Source organism: Pteropus alecto, unplaced genomic scaffold, assembly GCF_000325575.1.
Source record: "Pteropus alecto unplaced genomic scaffold, ASM32557v1 scaffold67, whole genome shotgun sequence".
Taxonomy (NCBI): domain Eukaryota; kingdom Metazoa; phylum Chordata; class Mammalia; order Chiroptera; family Pteropodidae; genus Pteropus; species Pteropus alecto.
In genome coordinates this window covers 4,204,795-4,228,418 of record NW_006441061.1, presented here as the reverse complement: position 1 = coordinate 4,228,418, position 23,624 = coordinate 4,204,795, and the positions used below count along the sequence as shown (strand labels likewise).

At 53.3% G+C, this 23,624-nt stretch overlaps 2 protein-coding genes, 1 long non-coding RNA gene and 1 other non-coding gene across 6 annotated transcripts; 2 read left to right on the top strand and 2 right to left on the bottom strand.

Moving 5' to 3' along the window:
• The first annotated feature begins 9 nt into the window (after window positions 1-9).
• On the top strand, window positions 10-1,575 carry LOC107196115. The gene has a single exon (XM_015594167.2). The coding sequence runs from the start codon at window positions 350-352 to the stop codon at window positions 938-940; it is 591 nt and encodes a 196-aa protein (XP_015449653.1). The 5' UTR covers window positions 10-349; the 3' UTR covers window positions 941-1,575.
• Window positions 1,576-1,943: 368 nt separating this feature from the next.
• Window positions 1,944-23,619, bottom strand: URM1 (ubiquitin related modifier 1). Of its 3 annotated transcripts, none has more exons than XM_025051186.1 (5): window positions 23,468-23,619; window positions 13,449-13,519; window positions 5,397-5,478; window positions 3,840-3,888; window positions 1,944-3,482 (listed from the first exon to the last, which is right to left on the bottom strand). In XM_025051186.1, exons 1-5 carry the CDS (start codon window positions 23,578-23,580, stop codon window positions 3,414-3,416), a joined length of 384 nt encoding a protein of 127 aa, XP_024906954.1. In that variant the 5' UTR covers window positions 23,581-23,619; the 3' UTR covers window positions 1,944-3,413. The 3 variants fall into 3 exon arrangements, with proteins under 3 accessions (XP_024906954.1, XP_006918083.2, XP_024906955.1); XM_006918021.3 differs by lacking the exon at window positions 23,468-23,619 and adding an exon at window positions 17,970-18,049 and having other exon boundaries at window positions 2,007-3,482; XM_025051187.1 differs by lacking the exons at window positions 1,944-3,482; window positions 3,840-3,888 and adding an exon at window positions 3,895-4,046.
• LOC112484803 lies at window positions 14,427-14,545 on the bottom strand. The gene has a single exon (XR_003048237.1). It is a non-coding gene; the product is annotated as a 5S ribosomal RNA (ribosomal RNA).
• On the top strand, window positions 18,067-20,481 carry LOC112484778. Its single transcript, XR_003048194.1, has 2 exons — window positions 18,067-18,289; window positions 18,419-20,481. It is a non-coding gene; the product is annotated as an uncharacterized LOC112484778 (long non-coding RNA).
• Window positions 23,620-23,624: the final 5 nt, after the last annotated feature.

Sequence of the window (23,624 nt, the reverse complement as noted above, 5' to 3'; positions counted from 1 at the left end):
AGCCGCAGGGAAGCAGAGAGCGCCCGAGCCGGTGCGTGCGCGGGGACGGCGGGGGCGGGGGACCCACGAGTCCAACAGCCCGGACACCGGGCTCGGAAACGCCACCCGGCCTCGGGCCCCTGCTTTCCGGAATCCTGGCAAGCCCGGGGAACCCAGGCTGGGGGCGGGGAGCGGGGAGTTGGGGTTCCCCGGGCCCAAGGCGATTCCCCCGACCTGGGGCGGCGAAGAGACCCAACACGGGCTACTCTAGGTGCCCGGGGCCGCGATCGAAGGAGACACACGCCAGGGGCGATGGGCATCCCGACACACGGTCGGGATCCGCGTGCTTGCGCGTCCACCTTACCGCGGGATGGGCGGCCACCGCCGAGCGTCTGCGAGGCAGTCGGACGCACAGCTCCGGAGATCTCCCGGCCAGGCGCTTTTAAGGACCAAAGCGGAACCCAGAGACTGGGGCCGTGAACTCAGGGGCTTCGCCACTGATTGTCCAAACGCAATTCTTGTACGAGTCTGCGGCCAACCGAGAATTGTGGCTGGACATCTGTGGCTGAGCTCCGGGCGCAACAGGGGCGGGAGCCGCAGGGACCGAGCTCAGGCGGGCGAGACCCCTCGGTCGGGCGGCGGCCGGCTGGCCCCAGCGCCAGGATCGCGGCCCCGGCCAGGAGCGCAGAGGAAGGACGCGGGTCCCTGCCGCCAGCGCCGCCATCCTCGTCTTCGTCGCCGCCGTCGTCCTCCTTCTCCTCCTCCTCTGCGGGTGACCAGTCCTGCTGGAGGGGTCCTCCAGTCGATCGCGTTGTTTTCCCATTTTTCAAATTTCGGCTGGGAACGAAGCTGGCACACGGCGGCGGGGCCGAATGTGGTCCAGGGTGCCCGCCCTCGGGCCGAGCCGCAGGAAGTCGGGGGCGAAAGATGCCGGCGGAATGCGCTCGCTACCTCGTTTTGAATTGGTTCTCACCTGTCCCCCACCAATAACCTCCAAACAAAAAGAGCCTAAACCGACCCTTAAACCCCCCATAAACCGACCCCTCCCGCCAGCCCCTCCAGAGGAACGGATGGGCTGAGCCTCCTCCAGCCGCTGCCGGAGTCGCAGCTCGGAGAAGCGTGGGGAATCGTGCGCTCCAGCCCGGCAAACCGCCTCGGCTTTGGAACCCGAACTTGGACAAATGAATCCTTTTCATTAAAGACTAATCTTCGGATATAGTGGGGTTTATTTATTCGTTTATTTCCTCACGAGCGGGGGTGAGGAGTTGCCTGGGGGGGCAGCAGCTGGGCATTGCTGGGGCTGAGCCTAGGTCACCTGTCCCTGACCCCTCTAAGACTCTGGGCTGAAAATCACCTATAATGCTGTGGCCCCTGGCCCTGGACAATTTCGGCCTTGGCACTGGCATCCCCTCGTGCCTCAGAGAACCTGCGCATCCTCCTGCCCTACTGCTCCACGTTAACTGGGGTGCAGACGTGGAACGGATATTCCGTATCTACCCCCGTTGCCCCAGTGTGGGTGGGAAAGGAATCCTCGGGCCCAGTCTCCAGGACTTGGAACCCTGGGTGGGACAACAGGCCACTCTAGTAGGACTGGAGGCAGGGAGGGACCTCCAGGTTACAGGAATCAAGGGACAGGCCAATTTTCCACCGTGAGGTTGTAGGGGGCCATTTCAAGTCCCTTGGCACTGCTCCCTAACATGGAGACCTTGACCTCAGCACCCAATGTGGGATGGTCATACAGCCTCCCTAGACAGCACTTGGACCCCAACACTGGCCTTAATTTGTAACCCCAACATGGCAGTCCCCACCCACACACATACCCAGAGAGCTGGAGAGATGCTTACCAGCCTGGGTGTTGTGGGTGCTCTACGCCTTGAGAATATTACACACACATCTCCCACATACTGCTGGGACAACCATTTGCCACCTTCATCCCAACAGAGTGAGAGAAATTCCACCTTAAATTACTGATATTTAATGAAAAACGTTTTGGGCAGGATGATATTAATGCCCTAATTTTTTTTTTTTTTTTGAGCTATCCCTCCAGCAAACAAAGCTTTTCTCCAGCTCATGAGAAGGAGGGGCTCAGCAGTCTTATCTGTGCCACTCCTGTTCTGGGTTCTGGGGCTGTTGGTTGCAGTTAGTGGGACAAAGCCGTGGACGGGTACGGCAATGTCCTGGGACGCACACTGGTGAGGACAGACTGGCTCTGCCACCCCCTTCTCCAGATGGCCCTAATCAGATCGCCCCTTCCCAGACAGGATGGGTGGTCTGGGTTTCAACCCCGTTCCATTTTTGGGTGAAGGGCAGCTCTAAAAGCCCTAGATAAGAGGGCAGAGAGGATGGACCAGAGACCATGGCTGAGAGGATGTGGGGTGTCACTGGTTTCTAAGGATAAAGCTCCAGGCAAGGCTAGTAAACAACCTAGTCTTTTATTTGCCCAAGGCCAGCTGTGGCAGACACTGAAGCCCCAAGACTTCCAGAAGGGATGAGGGGAGGAACGGTGAACCATCCTGCCTACCAGGTGCCACCTGCCCTGATCCTGCTTCCTGCAGAAGGTGGGAAGATAAAAGTCTACTTTTGTGCCATCAAGTGTCACACCAGTTTTCAGATACTATATTCAGTTGTTGTTGAGGAGGAAACTGAGGCACACTGACTCTCCCAGGCCTCTATTCGCCAGTCCAAGGTTAAGCCTACTGCCTCCTTCTCTCTAGAATGAGCTGCAGTCAGCCTTTTGCTGGGGGAGGGTCTCAGGAGCCCATCTGGTGGCCTGTGGGGGGGAAGGCCAGCCAGGGTCAAGGGCTGGGGATGGAGGGGGGAGCAGAAGGAGGAGTGTGGTTGGAAGAGCAGCTGCTGGGTGGGGGGGAGGGGGTCGGCACTGAATAGGGGACCCCAGCTGGGGTTCCATAATGACATCGGTGGGGGACAGGCAGAGCTCTCTACTGTCCAGATGGGGAAACTGAGGCGAAACTCCTCCAATGTTTGAAAAGGGAGGGGCCTCCCGTCAGCCATTCAGGACCATTCATCTTCCCCATGAAGACACTGACCGGGAGCTGGAGTGCCTTGCCAGTGGTCACTCAGCGTTTAGACTGAGACACAGGAGTGGAAGGCAGCTGGGTCACCTGGCTGCAGAGCCCTCCTCCACTACTGACAAACCAAAGGGGCACCCTCCCCCACCTCAGCTGCTGGGAGAGGGCACGCCAGGCTCAGGCGCCCGCCTGCCCGCCCGCCAGCCTGCTTCCCCTGTCCACGTGTCTGAGTAAAGGCTCATTTTTAGCACCTGGCCTCTTTTCCCTGCCTGGAGGGAGCTCAGGGGACAGAGCAGGGAAGAAAGCAGACAAGGGGGACAGGGAGACCTGGAAGCAGGGCCCAAGGGGACGTCTGATTGTTCTCTTCTCTGCCCCCCAAGGGCGCCCAGGCACAGAGAGGGCCCCTTAGCCGCCGTGCAGGGTGGAGATGAAGAGGACGCTGTCCTGGTCCTGAAGCTGGTAGTCCAGCTCGCCCTGGTCCAGGAGAGAAACGAGGAGGAGACTCTGAGGGCCACTTTTCCAGTTTGTCCCCAGGTGTCGGGAGGGGTGGAGGGTCGGGGGTGAAGGTCGGGCTGCTTTGGGAGGAAAGAAAACTGGGTTCCCTATACTTTCATTTGCAAACGTTTAGGATGGAGGACAGCGCACCACCTCCCCCAGCCATCCTTTCCTTCCTCGCTCACGGTGGGAGACCTGAAGAGCCTTAGTCTGGGGGCTAGAGTGGGACAGAGGATTACCCAGTCCCCCTCTTTGGGCCTGATGAAAGGCCCAAGGCTTTGCTACTAAAGCAGTGAGGGGAGGGGTTGGGGGAGGGATGTCCCCAGAGGCACTGACCAGCAGTTCCCAGTCTGCGTCGTTAATCAGCACAAGAATTCCTGGCCGCCTGCGGGAAAGATGGTGGTGAGTAGCAGGGAGGGAAGGGCAGTCAGCAGCAGGCGTGCAGAGGCTTAAGCATTTGGGCTGCAGGAGTGGGTGGTGGGAGCCCTTCCTTTGGAAGTTCCGGTTAAAGATCTCCCAGGAAGCAGAGGTAACAGTCTGAGTCTAAAGGAAACCAGATCAGATAGTCATGGTCTAGGGGCCAGATGGAAAAGGGGTACAAATTCCAGCGTCACCTCTCAGACTCTGGGCAGGTCATTTTGTTTCTCAGAGCATCAGTTTCCACACCTGAAAATGGGGTAAATGACAGCGCCTTTCCCACAAGGCCTGTGCCAGGATGAAATGGATGATGATGTGTGTGCGGTGCTTGCTCGCCAGGGTTGGTAGCGATAACCACTGGCAGCGGTATATTTTTCCAGGGTTCCAACCTCACTCTCCTAGGCCTCCTGCATGCCTGTCTGGAGAGGGGGCTGTCTCAGCTCCTCCAAGTCAGGGAAGGCTGCCCAGGCTCAGGGCCCCTGGATGCCCAGAACAGCACTACTGATATAAGGCAGGGCAGGCCGACGTATGGACAGGGACCTTAGCCCGGCTCCTGTTGGCAGTGGCCCAAGGAGCACTGCTGTCCTTGGGGTGGCCTCCATGACTACCAGACCATGACCTGAACCAGGGGCTGGATGGCAGCCTTAGACCTCAGGACTGGATGGTGACCTCTGCTTCAAGGCAGATAAACAAGTCCTACAAATGCCCTGCCCGCCACTTTTACACATTACGCTGTTTGTTGTAGAAGTGACTTCTTGGCACATGGAACCTGGCTCCTTGCCTAGGAGGCTGAGCCAGGCCTGGGACAGGTACAGAAGCTTTGGACTGGAGGTAGGGGTGTCCCCAGCGAGCAAGAATTTGTGTGCGTGTACGCACGTGCACACAGTAACACCCTGGGACCTAGACCGGTGCTGTCCAATATGGTATCTATTAGCCATATTCAAATTTAAATTACAATTAAATAAAACTGAACATTCACTTCCTCATTCACACTGGCCACATGTCTAAGGCTCTACAGCCTTATGTGTCTAGCAGCCACCATATTGGACAGGACAGATAAAGAATATTTCCATCATGGCAAAAATTCTACAGGTTAACACATCCAAGACTGTCAAGGGATTGAAGGGACCCCAGGCAGCATTTTTTCCTTCGTACTTTCTGTACAGAGAGAGCAGCTGAGGCCCAGAGAAGGAAACAACTTGCCTAAGGTTCCACAGCAGCAAGCCCGTGGCAAACAAAAGGAGGAATCCAAGTTTTTTGAGGACTTTACCAGTCTCCTGGCCTGGGCTTTGAAAAGATTCCCAACAATCCAGCATGGTTACAAGAAAACCGGACAGAAGCTCTTTCCTCAGAGGGTAAGGGGACGATAGCAGGGATAATAGGACATGGAGAAGGCGGTGGCTGAATGCAAGGACAGGGGCCCAAACCTCCTTCCCTCCAGCCGCCCTCCTCAGGGGAGGCAGGAAAGGGACTCACACGCTATCTCCCTGGATGAAGAGCTCTGGCCGCTCTTTCAGCAAATTCTTCTTGATCCAGACAAGGAGGTTCCGGATGTCCCCTGAAGAGGAAGGCAGAGATCAAACTACTGTCAAACCTAGATGACTCTTGACCCCTAGAGCCTCACCTGGACCAGAAGAAGGTGAACATGGGGCCCAGAGGGCCTCTTTCAGACCAGACTGCCATGGGCCCTGAACTTATGCATTCCCAAGGTGAGAAAATAGGTCAAGAGAGGCCAGAGACCTGCCAGAGAGGTCTTCAGAGAAAACTGGCATCTAGCACTGCTGAAGGCTTAAAGAGACAATAGGGGCTCAAGGCACACGGCAGGAGGAAGTCACATCTGAAAGGATTGGGAGACAGACCCCCACAAGCCCTGGAAGACAGTCTGACACTGCCACAGATCGGCTTTGGAGGGGGCCGTGGACAGCTCCATCCATTTTTATCTCTCTAGCCAGTCCCGATGGGGGGGATGCTGCTTTGCTCTTAGAGCGGTCTGCATATATTTCCTTTGTGAGGGAAGAAAAACAATTGCTGAGCTGATAACATCAGTTAATTTCCTCCGGTAGAAGGAGAGAAGGATCCTTCACCAGCCAGAGACACTGACAAATCACTGCCCCCTCCACAGAGCCCCCGGAGCTGGGGACAGCCACCCTGAAGAGACAAGAGGTTCAGGGTTGAAGGGCCTCTCCTGCTCAGCTGGACTCTGAGATCTGCTGCTTTGTGGTTCGGGGACAGCCACCAAGCTCTTTGTGCATCATGTGGAGGCTAAGAGTCACCTGTCCCCAGGGTCACCTCTCCTTCCTAGGAATAGGATCCCGGGCGATAACACATTGAAACCTGGCTCTATAAACTCCTCGAGGGCTATAGCTCTCAACTACCCACTCCTCAAACAGACTGCTGAGGCTGCCCGAGTTCCCTCTCCCCTGGGGACGGCCTGAGGACTGAAGGCTCTGGAGAGACAACTAGTCTCTGAAAAGCCAGTAGGGGCCTGGGACTAGCCACCCCCACCCAAGTCAATGTCTCAGAGGGGTCTGTTGTCCTGGACTCATGCCTGAGACAAAGCTCAAGGGTTAGGCTGGAGAAGGCCCAGGTGGGGCCTTGTTCTCCGCCTAGTCAGTCCTGGAATGTAGGTGACGGGAAGGCTGCTTGGGCACTGAGAATTAGCTCTCCGCAGTCTAGGCCCAGCAGCGTGTCATACGCACAGTACCAGCCTTGGGCAGTGTTTCAAGGCCCTCTCACTGGCCTGTGTACCACCCTCTTGGAAGGCACAGGCTGAATAGGCTGGTTTACTCTGCCCCATGCCAACTTCTCTGGGTCACATGCCAGCAGAGCACAGGGCTATGGGCAAAGTGTCCATGGACGGAGACTGCCACCTTTCAATTTTAATTCCTACTTTTAAAAGCAGACCGGATTTCTCAGGGTCCCTGGAGTGGGCAGGGGGTGGGAGTGTCGCCTCCAACTAGCCGCAGTCCACTTGGACTCCTGGCTGGGTTCCTCCTCTGATGCCTAGGTTTCAGAGGTTTCTCCTCGGCCTCCATCTTGGTACTGTCTGGTGGGCCGCCAGCTCATACATCTTCTGGCCGCTCGATAGAGCCGCCGGGGTCTGACACATCCATCAGCCAGACCTGACAGACAGGGTTCTGCCTGTGTGTGTGGAGACGCTGAGAGGGACTAGGCAGTGCCTGGCCTAAAGGCCACCAGCTGCACCTCTACAGCCTATACAGAACCAGACCCAGTTGGGGAAAATGAGGGGACTTCTATTCCACTCTGGATAGGCTGCGGGGGTGGTGGTGGTGGCTAGTGGTCATGCTGGGGTCATCCAAGTGATGGTACCATCATGGAGTCCCAGAGGGGTGGGCTGGGGGTGAGTCTGCTGCCGGTGCTGGCTCATTTATCATGATGCTCCTCTCTGCTGAGGTCATTCCCTCCCTCCTTTGGGCCCCCCAGGCCTACCCACATTCTTGATAGCCTGTTACCATGGTGAGGCCACTGCATCATCATCTGTATTGTTCCCCCATGCCTGGATTTGGCGGTGGGGAGAGATGGAACTCAAGGCTCCCTTCGCAGGCTGCAAGGGCCACTCGGCCTGGCCTGAAATACACCCCCAGGGACATCTTGCCAGGCTTGCTGAGGCCCAGACAATATGCAAATGGCCTCCAAGCCAGATGGCCTGCTTCCAAAGTTGCCGGGGAGGAGGAAGGGTTAAGCAGAGTCAGGGGCTGGTGGCTTGGGGAGGGCTCTGGGGAATCTCACTTTCACCTTCCCCCTCTGCGTCCTACTGCCTTTCCACTGTGACTGAGGGTGGCTTCCCTCCTGGGATCCCACGCAATCATTCGTAAGGTAAATATTTACTGAGTGAGTAGTACGTGCAGGTGCCAGGGAGATGGCGGTGAGCAAGACGGACATAGAGCCTACCCTCATGGCATTAACAGGCCAGCAGGGGAGCCAGACATTACATATTAGTTGTGATAAATGCTATCTCCTTTGTGTAGGATCAAGAAAAGCTGAGGCCTGAAGGATGAGTGGGTGGGATGGGAGAATATTCCAGGCAGAAGGAAGAACATATGGGAAGACCTGTGGCAGGATGGAACTGGCAGGTTCAAGGTAACAGAATAGAGAAGGCAAGAAGATCGTCACCAGATGAGCCCAAGAAGTAGATGGCCAGGGACCAGATCCTACAGGGCATGTGTGAGCCTTGAGAAGGGGCCTGCTCTGGCAGAGGCCTCTGCTTCCTCATGCATCCCAGGGGTATTTACCGAGCATGTGCTCCAAGGGCGCAGAACCCACACTGCCCGGGCCTGTGCTCTATGTTTCTCTGCTCTGACACACGTGTCAAGATCCAGCTCAAATGTGTGGAGTCACCATTACTAGAGTATGTTCTCTGGATCCGGCACAGGCCACAGAACACAGCATAGACCCTTCCACACAGCACCCTGCCCCTTCCCCCAGATGTGTGCCGAACATGTGGACAACTGGAGAGAGAAGGCGGGCTGAAAACAGGGACCCCCGGTTCCGAGTTCAACTCCATCGCTTCCTAGTTACATGCTCTGGGTTAGGAATTCCATGAGCCTCAGCTTCCTTCTTTGCCAAATGGGGATAGTAAGAATGCCTCATAGAGCTGTTGTGAGGATCGAATGAGATGATTCATATGAAGCTCCTGGCACTGTGCTGTGATTCTTCTGCGATTCAGAAGAAGAACCTGTATCCTCTCTTGATGACGTGAGCTTCCATGCACTCTGCCCAGGGGCCTGGCACTCTGTGGAAATGCTCATACTGCTCTGGAGGGTGAGTTACAGCCAGTCAACCTTTAATTGGACAGTGCTGGGAGGTTTTCTATGGGATTCACTACCTTCCCATCAGAAGTCAGAGAGAAAATGGGAAAATGAAGGAATTGAGAGAGTGGTAATGGGGCCTCCCCTCCATTTTCTATGAGCCTAAGATGCTCCAGGACAACCCAGGTGGAAGAAATCACATTCTGAGGCCATGGGTACTGGAGGCCAGACTGCCCTGGTCACGTGGCCCCAGAAGAGGGACAGGAGCACCCTAATAAAAGGCTTCCAGGGCAGGAAGCCTTGGCACCTGGCCTGCCCATCTGGGGAAGAGCAAGTGATGGGAGCTGCTGCTTTGGCGGCGTGGTTAAGAGTTTGGATTCTGGAGCTGGAAACTGCATGCTAGGTGGCCTCGGGTAGGTCACTTCACCTGTCTAAGTCTCAGTGTCATCATTTGACAAATGGGGATAATACTCCAACCTCCAAAGACTGCCGAGGATTTGGGCATAAGGGCAGCGGTCGACCCAGTGCACCGTTAAACACACAGGTCAAACATTTGTCCAGTGACAGGATTCTTTATCCTCTGGGCTACCAGAACCTTCTTCTCCTAAAGGCTGCTGACAACGGGCACCATGCATGCCCCTTAGAGAGCACCTACGAAGGCTCCTGCCAGAATCCCTCTCCCCAGTGGACTGTCCTTGTTTGGGGACAATGACCACCCACTGTGGCAGGGCCCCCCAACGGTGTCAATCCAAGCTTCTCAGGCTGAAAGAGAACAATCTCAAGGTCTTATCTGATTTGGAGTCCCAGCTGCAACAGCCCTTCACGCGGCCTCTCTCTGAACGCTCCTGGGAGAGCTTTTCTCCCAACCAGAAATCTGTCTTCCTGTCACTCCCACCGAGCCTGGTTGGTCCATGGGGACTACACCAACAAATGTGTTCCCTCTTCCCCATGCCCGCCCAGCAGACTGGGGAGAGACGGATCCCCTGAGTCTCCTCTTCCATAGGTTAAACCACTCCTGTCTGCACCAAGTCCACCGGGCTCCAAGACAAGGCTCCTCTGGGAGCCCACCCCAGGCCTTCGCTGAAAAGGGAGAAGAAAGAGCTGGGGAGGGGGGAGTAAAGGAGAGGAGAGGGTAGAGGGAACATCAGAGGGTCCATTTACAAGTGAATGGGGGTAAGAATGGAGCAGTTTGTGGGCTAAACTGGCCTCAGAAGGAGGTTTACAGATGTGCGAAGGGACGCTCCTCATTGTTTAATTAAGCAGAAAGTGGATCTTTTCAAAAGCAATTTTGCACAGGGACTGGGAGGGGTGGGGGGAGAGGAGGGCAGTGGGGACGGGATCAGCAAACAGGCCCCGGAGCAGAGAAAGGAACAGCTGGCCCCAGAGAGGCTGTGAAATGCATGCTAAGCAGTTTAAAGGCGCTGGGAGCCAGCGCCTCAGCCTCCCTTTAGTACAATGGCAGGGCGGAGGAAGCGGCCAGGGAAAGGTGAGACAGACACGTCTCCTGCTGGGGGGCCAGGGCAGGTAATGCCCTCGCTGGGACAGTCTGTGTCCCCCGACTGTTTGGGTTTGCTCCAGGCCACTGACCAACCATGGGCTGGAAGCCTCAAGTTGAAAGAATCCTTGAAACATAAAAGCCAGCCCCCAGGGGCTACAAGAGCCAAAGCTAATGGGTGCCTATCAACCCCAGCCAATCAAAGAGACGGCCCACTCCAGGGACACGGCTATTAAGAGGTCCCCCCTACATGTACAACCTCCTCCTGATCAGCATGTCCTGTCTCCCAGAATTGTAAACTTAGCTCTGGAAGCAACATTTCCAAACTACATGTCAGATGGATAACCTGCTCAGTGAAGAGGAAATCTAGCCCAACCTCCCGTTTTACAGATGGGAAAACAGAGGCTCACGGAAGTAAGTGGCGCTGTGCCAGGGCTCCTCTCCCCTTTGGCCTTGCCCACCCTCTTCTCTCAAGTTGGCCGGGTTGGACGCTCTCCGCTGGCCCAGGACCCAGGGCCCTGGAGTCCCCTTGTTTGGGCGACTTGTCACAGTCCATAATCTTATGGCTGCTATTTTCTCTGCTGGAGTCTCCAAGACCTGCTGGGCCAAGTGGCAGCCCCTGGGCTGGGAAGGATGCCAGACAACAGATCTGGGCACAGGCTTGGGCGAAGAGTAAGACTCTCCCAGTGGCAACTGCTGGGCTCCCGTGTGCCAGAGTAAGGCCTGGCAGCTGCCAACCAGCTCGCGGCTGCGATGTGACCCAAGCCTCTGGGCACGGCAGGGCAAAAATGGGAACCAGAGGTAGAGTGTCATAGCCAATGCCCCGAAGACTGAGAAAAGGGGCCGTTTCAGCTTCTCTCCCCTGCTTCCTTCCCTTTCATCCCAGAGGGTGGAGGATAGGCCCCCAGCTGGCCTATAGGCAGCAGGTGGAGAATGAGGGATCAAAACCCTGGGCCTTAGCTCAGACTCCTCGCTTGAACAACTCTGGACAGGTCACCCCGCTTCTCTTTCTCTCAAGTTTGGTTTCCTTGATGATAGATAATATCTACTGGGGGTGATTATGAAAAATCAAAACAAGTAGCTGTTGAATGTACAAATATAAATACATAAAAGTATAAAAGCCAAAAAGTACATTGCAGATGTGATACGTTATGCGATTCAGGGAGCCTCTCAGGATAAATGATGACGAGTCAGTGACAGCACGCAAGGACTCTGAAGAACCTGAAATCTGGTTCTGAATCCCAGCTCTGCTCTTTAAATAACTGTATGACTTGGAATAAGTCCCTTGACATCTCTGAGTTTGGGTTTCCACTTTTTAAAATGGGAATAAAAACGACAGCTACCACCTAGGAATTGGTGACAATTATTTGCACAACCAGTTGGGGCCTTGCGTACCATGCCGAACTCAGTCTGTGCCCTTTAGGACACTGGCCTTCCTTTAGTTCCTCAGCCACCCTAAGGCCTCTTACCCCGAGCCTTCGCAGGAGCGATCCCCTTTGCCTGGAACGGGCCCCATGCACCTCTACGCTCCCTCCAATTTATCAGGCCGGCTCCTTCTCGTCGTTCCGGCCTTAGCCTCCAAGCCACCTCTTTAAAGAGGCCGTCCCTTACCACCTCATTCAGAGCACCCTTCTGTTCCCATGCCAGCCAACGCCACATGTTGTTATAATTATACATGAATGTGATTTTTTTTTTAATTTATTTTACAGGCACGTGTCTACTTATTTGTTGCCTGGATGTACTTCCATGACACTGTAAGCTCCGTGAGGGCAAGAACTATTATCTGTTTTGTTCACCACCGAATACTCGGCAACTAATACCATGCCCAGCACAAAGAAGCCCCTCAAAAAGTATGTGCCCACTATAGGAAAGGATAAAGTACTTCTAAATCTGACACTTGATAAACATTCAGACAATGAATGAATGAAAGGGGCTGGAAGTATTAAACTTGGAGACATTTATGCCAAGCAAACGCAGGGGGAAGGCAATCATAACCTGTGATATTTTAATAACTTCCCAGCTAGTTCTTTGAGAGGCTTTGACTCTTTGAGAGGCTTCTTCTAAGGGCCCCTTGCTCTCTCCCAAGGCTGCGTGGCCATCCGTCAAACTAAGAAATAGTCATCTTTATCACCCCTGGTCTTCTCCCACCAGGGACATACACAATCCCACAATCCTGACATTTAACCCCAGCCTCACGCCAACTGCCAGCTCAAGGGGGGCAGTGCCCTGTTCCTTGGTGAGTGTCCCCCAGCCTCTACATGTGACACACAGACCCACCCTGAGCCACTGCTCTCCAACCCAAGGGAGGTTGGAGCAGCATTGGCAGCCAGCAAATTTGGGTAATAACTGTTGGATTCCTGGCAGATACATGTCCAGTTCCAGAAGAATCCTGTCAGACCTCACTGACCATTTTCTGCCGCCCACCTCCAGGAACCTCACTCCCCTGCCTGCTCGTAACTGATCCCCTCTTCCCCGCCAACGTGTCTCAGTCCTCGGTGAGAAGGGCTCTGGGTCCCGAGCGTTCTGCTCTTGCTAAGATCCACTGCCAGGGCTGCGGGGCACCTCCAGTCGTGACACCAGCCCCTGTCTCTAGGCCACAATGATATTACCCAGCTGGACCTCTTCGAGACCCCCAGTTTGAGGCAGGGACTGGCTCTCGTTCATGGTTGTCACCTCAGTGCCTCGTATGTGGTCTTCCACACAGGAAGTGCTCGATATATGTTTGTTAAAGAAAGATGAACAAGTATTCGAGTGAACAAATGAAGAGAGTCCCCTGTCCTCCTTGGTCAAACTCCCTCCTCCAACCTTTTTGGGTGAATATTCTTCTCATCTGAACCCTCTTACCACAGTGTGAGCCCACCCACGTCGCTCCCGTTTCAACGGAGGTTCCCACCCTCACGAGAACAGCTCTGCTGCCATCTAACAACAACGGATGCTCCTTCTAGCAACTCTGAGAGACAAGGATCACCACGCCCACTTCACAGACAAGAACACTAAGGCTCAGAGAGGGGAGGTTACTGGCCTAAGGTTCTAAGGGGATTCTCACTCTAGCGTGTCTGAATACAAGGCTAAGGTACGCTATCTCTCTCCTACAAAGCTGGCTGATCCCACAGAGGACGGGGGGAAGGGTGCTCCAGTGACCTCTCTTCCTCGTTCTCCCTGGCTAGGGAAATCCAACCCATTCCCACGTGAACTGGGCTGAGTGACCCCTGTGACCTCCTGCCCAGAGTACTCGAGAGAGAGGCTCAGACAGCCCATACTCACAGGGCTCTTCCTGTCCAGGCAAGGTGACCTGATGTTTCTTTACTCCGTCGAACAGGAGCTCCGCACCACCTCTGCAAAGAAGAGCCAGAGAAAGACAGCCGGGTCAGTGCCTGCAGGTACCTAGCTGAGCCTGAAAACTGAGGAGGGGGCTAGCACGAGAAGCCCAAGGTTCAGGAACACCTTGGGTACCAGTGACTGATTCTCAAATATGACTTCCTGATGTGGTAAAGTAGGATATCAGTAATTTTTTACCAAACATCAAGTACCCAAATTTTCAGACTCTTGTTTTCTCTGCTTTCTCAAGAGGTGGCCTAGCATACAGGGTCAGGTTTGGAGCTGTCGGCCAAGAGATGGAGACCAGGGTCCACTTCGGCCTGATGCCCAGACCTTAGGCATGTGACTCTATGTTCTCAAGCCTCAGTCTTTCCATTTACAAAAATGTTGAAAAGCCACCATGAGGCATGCTGGAGACCCTGCATGTGTCGAGGCGTTTCCTCTGGCCAGGTGAGGGTTTGAACTGTCCCTGCTTGTGCCACCCGCTGCTGGCCTGGTTGGCACACCACAATGCTGGAGTAAGAAACTCCACTAGGCTTACCAATAATTCGGCCATTTACAAGATCATTCTTCATCTCATTTCATCCTCAGGGCATCCCAGGGAAGGAGGGAGGGAGGCAGACATTATTAACTCCATCTGATGGAGAAGCAGAGGCCTAAAGCGGTTAAGTAATTTGTCCAAGGTCATGTAGGCAGAGGCCGAACTAGGCTTTGAATTCCAACTGGTTTCTTTTTTTATTTTATTTTATTATATTTATTTTATTTTTGTCCTGCTGATTATAGCTATTCTAACAGGTGTGAGATGGTAGCTCATTGTAGTTTGTTTTGTTTTGTTTTGTTTTGTTTAGGTGAGGCAACCCTTGGTTGACCTCACATATTGCAAGGACCTTGTCAACTTACAATCCCTTATTTTTAATATTTTTATGCCTACAGCACCTGGTCTTCCTGGGTGGTCTCCCATCCAAGTACTAACCAGGCCCAACCCTGCTTAGCTTCCGAGACCAGACGGGATCCGGCTTGTTCAGGGTGGCATGGCCGTAGACCCAACTGGTTTCTGCTGAGTCCCAGCAGCCTTGGCAGAAAAAAAACAAGACTTCTCAAACATCAGAAAGCCCCTCGAGGGCAGAGTTTGGTTCACTTCTGTGTGCCAGCACCTGGCCAAGGGAAGGCTGGGGCAGCAGAGAAGCTCAGAGCCAAGTCAGGAAGCCAGGGCTTATGCTGTGGACACCGGGGCTCTTTCAGTGCCCCACACGGCTTCTCCCTCTGGGTCTCCTGACTCCATCTCAGACTTCACGTGGATCTTAACTGAGAAGGCCTTAACAGACTCGATGGATGTGATGCCTCCCACCCTACCGCTCTTTCCCAATTTCAGAGAACAGAGATGTCCTGAGACAGTCCACTGGGAGGCAAAGGCAAGGCAAAACATTGTCATGGAGGAAACATGGGGCGACTGTCATCCAAACAAGGTCACGCTTTGTTGATGCAGAAATGTGGAGGGGGAGAGGAGGCCCATCTGTGGCTGTGCGTAGGGCCATTTCAGCTGCAAGCCCGCACAGAGCCTCCATTTATCCCCTTCCAAGAGCCTCGTTCTCTCCTGGGTGGGGGTTGGCACATGCAGCAGCTGGGGTGGGGGAGGGCGACAGGCAAGGGGCTCAGGAATTGGGGGTCAGAGAAAAGGGGTGGGAGCTGGAGGCACTGGGACCCAGGCAAACAACCAAGAATGGCCAAACCTGGTGGTGCCAGGCTCAGAGGCCGAGGCTGTTTCTCCCTTTACAAATGGATGAAGGGAGAACCAGTCTGGCTCAGAGAGTGACTTGTCGCCACTGGGTTTGCTAGCCCCCAAGGGAGGGGCTGCCATTTCTGCTATCAGCACATCTGGAGGGGAGGAAGGTGGGTGCTCAGCCTCTGGAGTGATTCAAGGAGACAGGCAAGCGGCCTATTTTGGCCCCAGAAGAGAACCGAGGCCAGACTCTTATATCTGACAGGATTTACTCTTCAAAGTCAATTGAGGCATTACATCCAAAGATATCTTGTCTTCCCTCTACTCCCCAATTCTTGGCAAGGGTGTTTCTTGGTATCAGTGACTGGTACAGACATTCCCAAAACTGCCTTTGTTTTTTCTAGTTTATCATCTTTTTTATCTTATATTTTAAATTTTTTGTTTATTACCTCTCTACCTGTTGGAATGTAAGCTCTGCCTAACACAGGGCCTGGTACACAGAAGGCACTCAATTTACCATGAGTGAAAACGCCCATTTCTCCCACTTCTTTTCTAACCTCAGTGGCGTTCACTCCCTTTGCTAATACCTCCCAGACTCAGGAAGGAGAAAGGGAAAAAGACGAGGGAATCACACAGCTGGACCGCAGGGACACAAAATATATCTGCACTACATACTTCGAACCCTGTGTGACCTGAGAAAATGCTCTGCTAAGGCCAGTTCAGGAGGCAAGACAAAGGATGGCAGAACTGGTCACTGAGAAGAAGGAGAAAGGGGTGAGAGGTCTTCTGGAGAGTCTATCAGAGTTGGTGGGATGGGAGGACACCTGGTGCTCAGGGAGAAGAGGCCAAGCCCTTACCCAGACTTCAAGGATCAGGGTGATACTCAGGGACAAAAAGGAGAGAATGACAGGAAAGACAGCTTCTTTGCAAACCTGCTAAGGTTCAGGGTGAAGACAGTCTAGTCTGCTAAGAGACATAGCAAATGAAAGTCCAAGGGCAAAAACATGCAGTGAGAAAAGGACAAAGAGAAGGAATCTGGGTCTGGAATCTTAGGCACTCTTCCTTCCAGAAAAGTTGCGATTCTCATGGGACGCTGTGGTTGCAGGTAGAGGTGCAAGCAGGTGAGTAAATGGGTGCAGGAATGTTGTCTTGCTTTGCTGAGGCTCACTACTGCTCTTGGGGGTAAGGAAGGCTGAAGTTAGAGATGGTCAGGCCAGAAAAGAGATAATTATGCTAGTCTGTAAGCCTTGGAGGGCAAGGACCATATCTTCCTCACGTGACTTCCCCACTGCTGCCAGCTCAGTACCTGGCAGACAGGCGACATTTCTAATGAACAAATACCATGTCTGACTCAGTTAGAATGAAAGGTAAGTTGGCTGTAGATAAACCTTAACACTGGCAGTCTGCAGCTTCTCCCTTTTCAGCTCTGCTGAGGCCTGTCAAAGCGGTAGGGATCTTCCTAGATCCTCCAGGCTATGAGGGGCATGGCTGGGCCAAGAGTCAATGAAGCAAAATAGTCAGAAGTCCAACCCAGTACGGTTCTAATTGGATCCAAGGGGCCAGACAATATCAGCAATTAAAATGCAGTTAACATTCATGAGACTACTCTCTTCTTAGAGACAGAACCCTGAACACTGGAGAGCATGGACAGAGTTCTATTTATCTTTGTATCCTCTGTCTGGCTCACTGCCTGGCACATGGTAGGCACTCAATAAATGACTGGTGAATAGACTACCCAGTGGAGGGAAAGCATGAAAGAAACTGGGAGCATCCAATGGAAGGAAAGGAAAGGCATTTGGATTCTCATTTCTGACTTTTCCTTTCATATAAGCCTTGGCTTGTTATCTTCAGACAGACAGACAGACAGACAGAGAGACACAGACACAGACACACACACTCCTAGTCCCAGCTTTTCCATGTGACTGGAAATTATACCCCCCACATCTTGGGTCTCAGTTTCTTTGCCTTCTCTCTAAGCTCTGCAATTTCTCTCGACTCCAAAATTATACGACAAACTTTTTATTTGTAGCAGGCAGAAGACAGTGTCTTGAAGAGATACCCTCCCTGATCTGTTTCTTCAGTTACTGTTTGTGTACCCCAATTCCTACACTTTTCGTGTCTTGGGCGTAGTGCACTGTCAGGGCTAGTCTCCTCCACTGTGCTATCTTATTTATCCCCCTGTCTCCACCTGACTCAAGATTTGCAGAGGACACTCTGCAAATTTACTAAACGTCCTAAAAGGGAGGGGTTCAGGTCTGTTTTCCCAAATCTTGGAAAAGAGAAGAAAGGAATCTCGTCTTGGCCACACGACCCATGAGAAACAAGGCTTCAAGAACCGTGTAAGTAGAACTTGCTGCCCAGAGAAAGGAATCAGGGAAAGGGTGGTCCTTCTCGGTTCTAGGAGCTCAGATGCCAGACACAAGGGCCTGGTCTAAAGCGGGACTGGCAAAGAAGGTAGGAAAGCCGCCTGCTAACCGTCACGCCTTTTGAGTCCAGCTGGGCGCAGGGCACCGAGAAGTGGCCGAAGCGCACCTCCACACCCGGGTGTGCGCCTCTATTCCCGGACATACGGCCTCGTCGCCAAGGGAGACCGAACCTCTCAGACCCTCCGAGGAGGATGGCATAACTCACGGAAGGCGCCAGGAGACTAAGAGATTCGGTCGTGACAGGCCCCAAGGCAGAAGGAAGGGAGTTCCGGGCCCGACGATTTCAATCCATCCCCACGGCACCCCAACTCTGTGACTCACCCGAACTCCACCTCCACTGACAAGGGCGCTGCCATGTTGAGGAAGCCGAGCTCACAGGAACTCATTTTAACTTCCGGCGCTCCCACCCCACTTCCGGTCCCGAGGACGGAAGAGGCGGTGCCCAGGGAGCCATCCTCCTCAGCTATTGGAGGTAGACTTGGAGCGGAGCGGAAGAGGGAAGGTGACCGGCGCTGATGGGGCCTTTAGAGTTGGTCCACTTCTTCCGTTTAGGGACGGGACTCAGGCAGCCAGGATGGGCGGCGACCTGCACTGGGCACAGCTAGGCTGAGGAGAGCCCCTGGCATCTTTGCGCAGTGGCCGTGAGTCATGTTACTGTTTATCTTGGATTAGTTACAAATCTCTGTTCAGTCCGCACACCGTTTGGGCGAATTCGACTTCTTGCTTGAAGTGACTGCCCCACCCAAACCCGCCCCAATCTTTATTTCCAGCCCAGAAATGTCTCTCCGGAGCTGTCGACTCAGTATCCAACCACTTCCTTTGCTGTCGACTTGGATTGAAATCACAACAGATTTTTATTGCACGTCCTCTGTATGCCAGGCATCTTGATTGGGTGCCGTGGATGCAGTGGTGATGGGCAAGGTTCCTGCCTTTAGGGTGCTCACAGTATAGTGGGGGAAACTAAGCCGATCAAATAAACATGCCAGTCTTACTAATAAACGTAAAATCTCAAACGGAAAGGAATGGTCTGGACTTATCGGAACTTTAAAAAGAAAGAGGACTGCCCTGGACTGGTCTGGACTTGAGCTGAACTCTAAAGCCTGAGTAGAATTAACTAGGTCGATGTCAGGGGAGGAAAACCTCCAGGAGTGTTCCAGCGTGGAGAACAGAAGGTGTAGGGGCTCTGGGTGAGAGAACATGCTGGATCACCAACAGAGGTAGATAGAACTCGGAGAGCGGAGGGCCTGGTAAGAGATGAGGCTAGAAAGGTGGACAGGGGCCAAATTATGCCACATGAGCCAGGTAAGAATTTCAGTCTCTGTTCCAAGAGCAATGGGAGGCATTTGAAGGGTTTTGGTAGGGGGCGACATTATTAGAACTATGTTTTAAAATGTCCTTTCTGGCTGCAGTGTGGAGAATGGTTTGGAGGGGAACAAGGAAGAGGTTAGGGAGAACACTGGAGCCTGTTACAAAAGCCACGGGCAGAAATGGAGTGAAGTGGATGTCCCCGGGTATCTAAACCACACTTCCAAAATTGAACTGGCAGAGTATGGTGGTGTAGCCTGGTGTTTAAGGGCAGAATGATGTAAAGGTTAAATGGGTTGAGTTCGATTGCCCGCGTTGTTTTCATGTTCTACTTCCTCGTTGTGTGTCTGGGCAAGTCCCTTAACATCTTTGTGCCTCAGTTTCCTCATCTGTAAAATGAGGATAATAAATCCGCCTCATAGGGTTGTAATAAAGACTAAATGAATTCTTGGCACAGTGCCTCGTTCCCTAAAACAGGTTCTCCCCTGTGTCCCCCATCTCGTATGTACTACTGCTGAAGAGGAATTTCCCATTCAAATGGCTAACCTCGTAATCATCTCTTTGTTCTGCTTCTGTTGACATGCTTGCCGCATAGGCTGAAGGGCAGAGTGACCTCAAGATCAACTGAAGACTCACACTCCCTTTTGCTTGTTCTGTCTAGATAACAGATGTGTTGCCTAAGTTCCTATCTGAAAATCTCATGCTCTGTAACTGCCCGTAGCCCATAGCAACTCTCGTGCTCTGTAACCACCTCAGGATGAATTTACCAGTCGGCCTATGCCACCTGTAACTGCCAACTGTAACTGCGCTATAAAAGTAAGGTTACCCCTGAGCTTGAGGCCCAGATCTTCAGAGCCCTAGCTCTTTTGGGACCGCTGGCATAAAAAACCTGAGTTCTCCAACTCTCGGAGTGGTGCTTGGTTTCTCGCCCATCTGATTTTTCTGCAACACTGCCACCCACTGAAACGCCCAAGCAAGAAAACTTAGACATTGTGCTCACTTCTCTTCTACTTCTAGTCACCATATTTGGATTTGTCTCCCTTCTAAGCTGATGTTACAACCCCACATTCTTCCACTACCACCCATCACTTGTCACCTGCACCTGCTGCTTCTCTGGCCTTGGCTTAATTGTACAGTTCAACCTATAGACAGCCCTGAGCCCCTGCAATATACCAGGCACTATCTCAGGGCACTGACAAAATGAGGAGAAATGAGACAGCCCCGGTCCTCAAAGGAATCCTGTGGAAATGGAGAGACCCTCCCATCACCAGGCTGTGTGGGTAGGGCACTTCCCCTCCCTGGAATTCAGTTTCCCCAAACTGTAAAAGTTTGGGACCAAATGATCTCTTAAGGTCCTTTCAGCAAAAATATTTTAAGATTCTTCCACTGGACCCAGCTCCTCCAGGGCAGAAACAGTATAGTGATTCATCTTTGATCCTTAGTTTGTGGTAAGGAGCTTTGTACCATACACAGTAGGGGTTTGGTAAGTGCTTGAATGAACAAATAAAGGAATGAGTGAACAAATGAACACATATCACTCCTCTGCTCAAAGTCATTTAGTGGCTTTTCTTTGCCAACAAGATAAAGGCCTTCCCAGAAGGCATTCAGAGGCCTTAGAGCCTCCGTTCCCAATATGCTCTGACCCTGGGAACTGCCACTTCTCTGTGCTGGAACAGGAGAGCTAGGGAGCATTTGAAGAGCTTTATCCATTTGATACAGTTATTGAGCACCTATGAAGTGCAGGCCCAGTGCTGGTGCTGGGAACACAGTGGTAAACAAAACCAATGGGTCACTGCCCTCCTGGGGCTGATGTTGTAGGAGACACGGAGGGAAAAACAGACCACACAGTGAGATCAGTATTATGAAGGGGGAACATGGGGGCCTGTGGAAGCAGGAGGAGGCCCCTAATCCAGCCCTGAGATCAGGGAAGGCTTCCCAGAGGAAGCCACCTCTAAGCTCAGATCGAAAGGAATTGTGGGAGGTGGAGGTGGGGAGGGAGAGGGCACAAGGGAAAGCCAGAGGCATTCCCTCACTCCCAGAAGAGGAGTGGGAATACCTCCCACAGCTCAGTAGGCAGGGGGCGGGGGCTCCAGTTTTCCTTGTATAGCCCAAAGACTGGTAGCTCACTTCTGGACTAATGAGCCCATTCTGTGAATGCCTGGCTCTCACTCAAAAAGTCCTTCCTTTTCCTGACCTGGCCTTTTAATCAGTAACAATAACAGTTTAACATACTCATTCTGTATTTATTAATGCCCTCTATGCACTCTGCTTTACATGCAGAGATTAATATCCCCATTTTTCAAATGAGAAAACTGAGGCTCCGAATTGGCTTGCTCATGGACCCCTAAGTGTCACACCTCACCCCAGGTTGTCGTGCCTTCAGGATCCCTGGCCCTACTCACTGACCCTCCTGTCTCCCAATAGGCCAGGCTCACCCAAGTGCCTTTTGGGATCCACGCAGAAGAGGGGCTGGGGCCCATCCCCTATCCCCTCCAGCAGGCCGGCCAGCCCGGGCGCCGGCTGAAGGCTGCTCTGAAGCTGCTAGGGAGACAATGGTGGGGTCGGAGGGGGAGGCAAGGGCGCGGGTGCCCCCCTGCCCGCTGCCCTTTGTCTTCCCGCCGGCTCCCCTCGTCCGCCCCGGGAGGCTGGGAGGCGCCTCTCGCAGGCTTCCTCCTCCCATTCTTGTGCTAATTGAGTGTCAAGCTGAGATCAGTGAGAAAGAAATCCGCCCTGGCTCGGGTTAAACTGCCGCCAAAGACTAGGGCTGAGCCCAGAATATCATTAGGCTGGGAGGAAGCAGGGCCCCCTCCTCGGGGGGAGGGGCTGGCTACGCATTCAGGCCCCTTTGAAAGTCACCGGGTCGCCCCCTCCCTTGCTGCCACCGCCTCAATGGGCCCCTCGGAGGTATTTAACCTTCTCAAGAATTGAAAGTGATATGCCAAGCACTGGTCTCGGTGGCCACTTGCCTGTCCCGAGGGTGGTAGGACCTCCGGGGTCGCTGGAGAACCCCTGGCACAGGTTACCAATGGGAACACTGAGGCTCCAAGGAGGGGCCTGCACCGCTGTTCACAGGCTGTGGTCTGTGGAGAGACTTCGCATCTCTGAGCCACAGATTCCTCATCTGGGGAATGGGGATCAAAATAGCAGCTGCTTTGTTTCATGGACTTCATGAAATAATGCACTTAAAGTGCTTTTGTACAGCGCCTGGCACATAGGAAGTGCCCCATACGTGGTGCCATTAGCAAGTCTAAGGATCTACTAGCGGGCTCCCAGCGTCTGGGGTGTTTAAGTACAAATGCCCACAAAGGACTCACTTTTCAGATCTTGCCTCAACTCTACCCAACCCCAATGCCCCCAGCCTCAGTGCACTTCTTAATCTGCCCGGCTAGCCCTTCACCTCCAGGCCGTTACATTTTGCTGCTTATTCTGTCTGGGACACTCTTCCCTTCCAATTCTTGGTTAGCTCTCCCTTGAAAAGCCTTTCTGACCAGTAAACATGACCCCCCAGCTTCACTCCCACACCCGCCCGGGTGCTGGATTAGGTGCAGCTAAGCACAAACTCTTTGCTTCTTGGCTGCTTACCCCTCCCCTGCCCCCGGACGGTGGGCTCTCTGAGGGCAGATCTAGGGCCCAGTCTGTCTTGCTCACTGTGGGCCCCCTCACCCCCCACCCTACCCCCTACACAGAGGCTTTTTGAATCTGCTCTTAGATGAACTTACATGGTGCTCTGTAAACTGTGAACCACTTTATAAATGTCAGGAAATGGCCAATACACAGTAGCCATCGTTTACTTCACAAGCACGCACTGAGCGCCTGCTTCCCGTGTGCATGGAGACGACGCACATAGCCATGGTTCAGGATGACCAGAGGCCCACCAGTCCCATCCCTGCATGGAAATGTAGGCCTCGTCTGGGGTCTTAACATCTGACTCCATCTCCTTTTAACTGCCATATACTGAGCAGAAATCAGGACCAGACCCCCTATGAGATTTCCATGCACCATCTTGTTGCATGTGCACAACTACTACGATGTAGGGATTCCTAGATCTTCAAATACAGGAAACCGAGGCTGAGTCTGGCAAAAGGATTTGAATGCCTGACTCCTAAGCTGGAGCATTTCATCAACCACTCCATACCGCCCTTGGTGACTGTTCAACCTGGAGGAAGGCATAGGCTCCTTGCCATTGGAGAGCATGCCCTGCTGACGGTTAAAGACGCAAGGCTACATTATCAGCCAAGCCCGACCAAGGCATTCAAGGTACTCTCGGCTGAGTACCTGCCGGGGCATGATTGAGGCAGGGGACCCACAGTTCCCTCCTTTTTGCTTCCCTCAGAAGAGCTGGGATTCTACATGCCCTGCACGCCCTCTGCTGGTCACATCAGGATGCTGCATATCAGGACACTGTAGCCATACCTGCCATCACTAAACCTACTCAGCATCACTCTCGCTCTCCAGAGGCCTATCTCTAGCTCTGCACCCCCCTTTCCCCCAAGAGAGGTACCAGACTCCTTTACCTTTCAGAGGTCACTCCCCTAGGAGGCACCCCAGATTTCTTACTCTGGCCATCCTCCACTTGAACTGTCAGCTGCTGGCCTAGGGTGTGGCCCACAGAAGACTCCACAGGCATGCGTGGAATGGAAGCTTCCCCAGGCTTTCCCGTCTTCTACACCA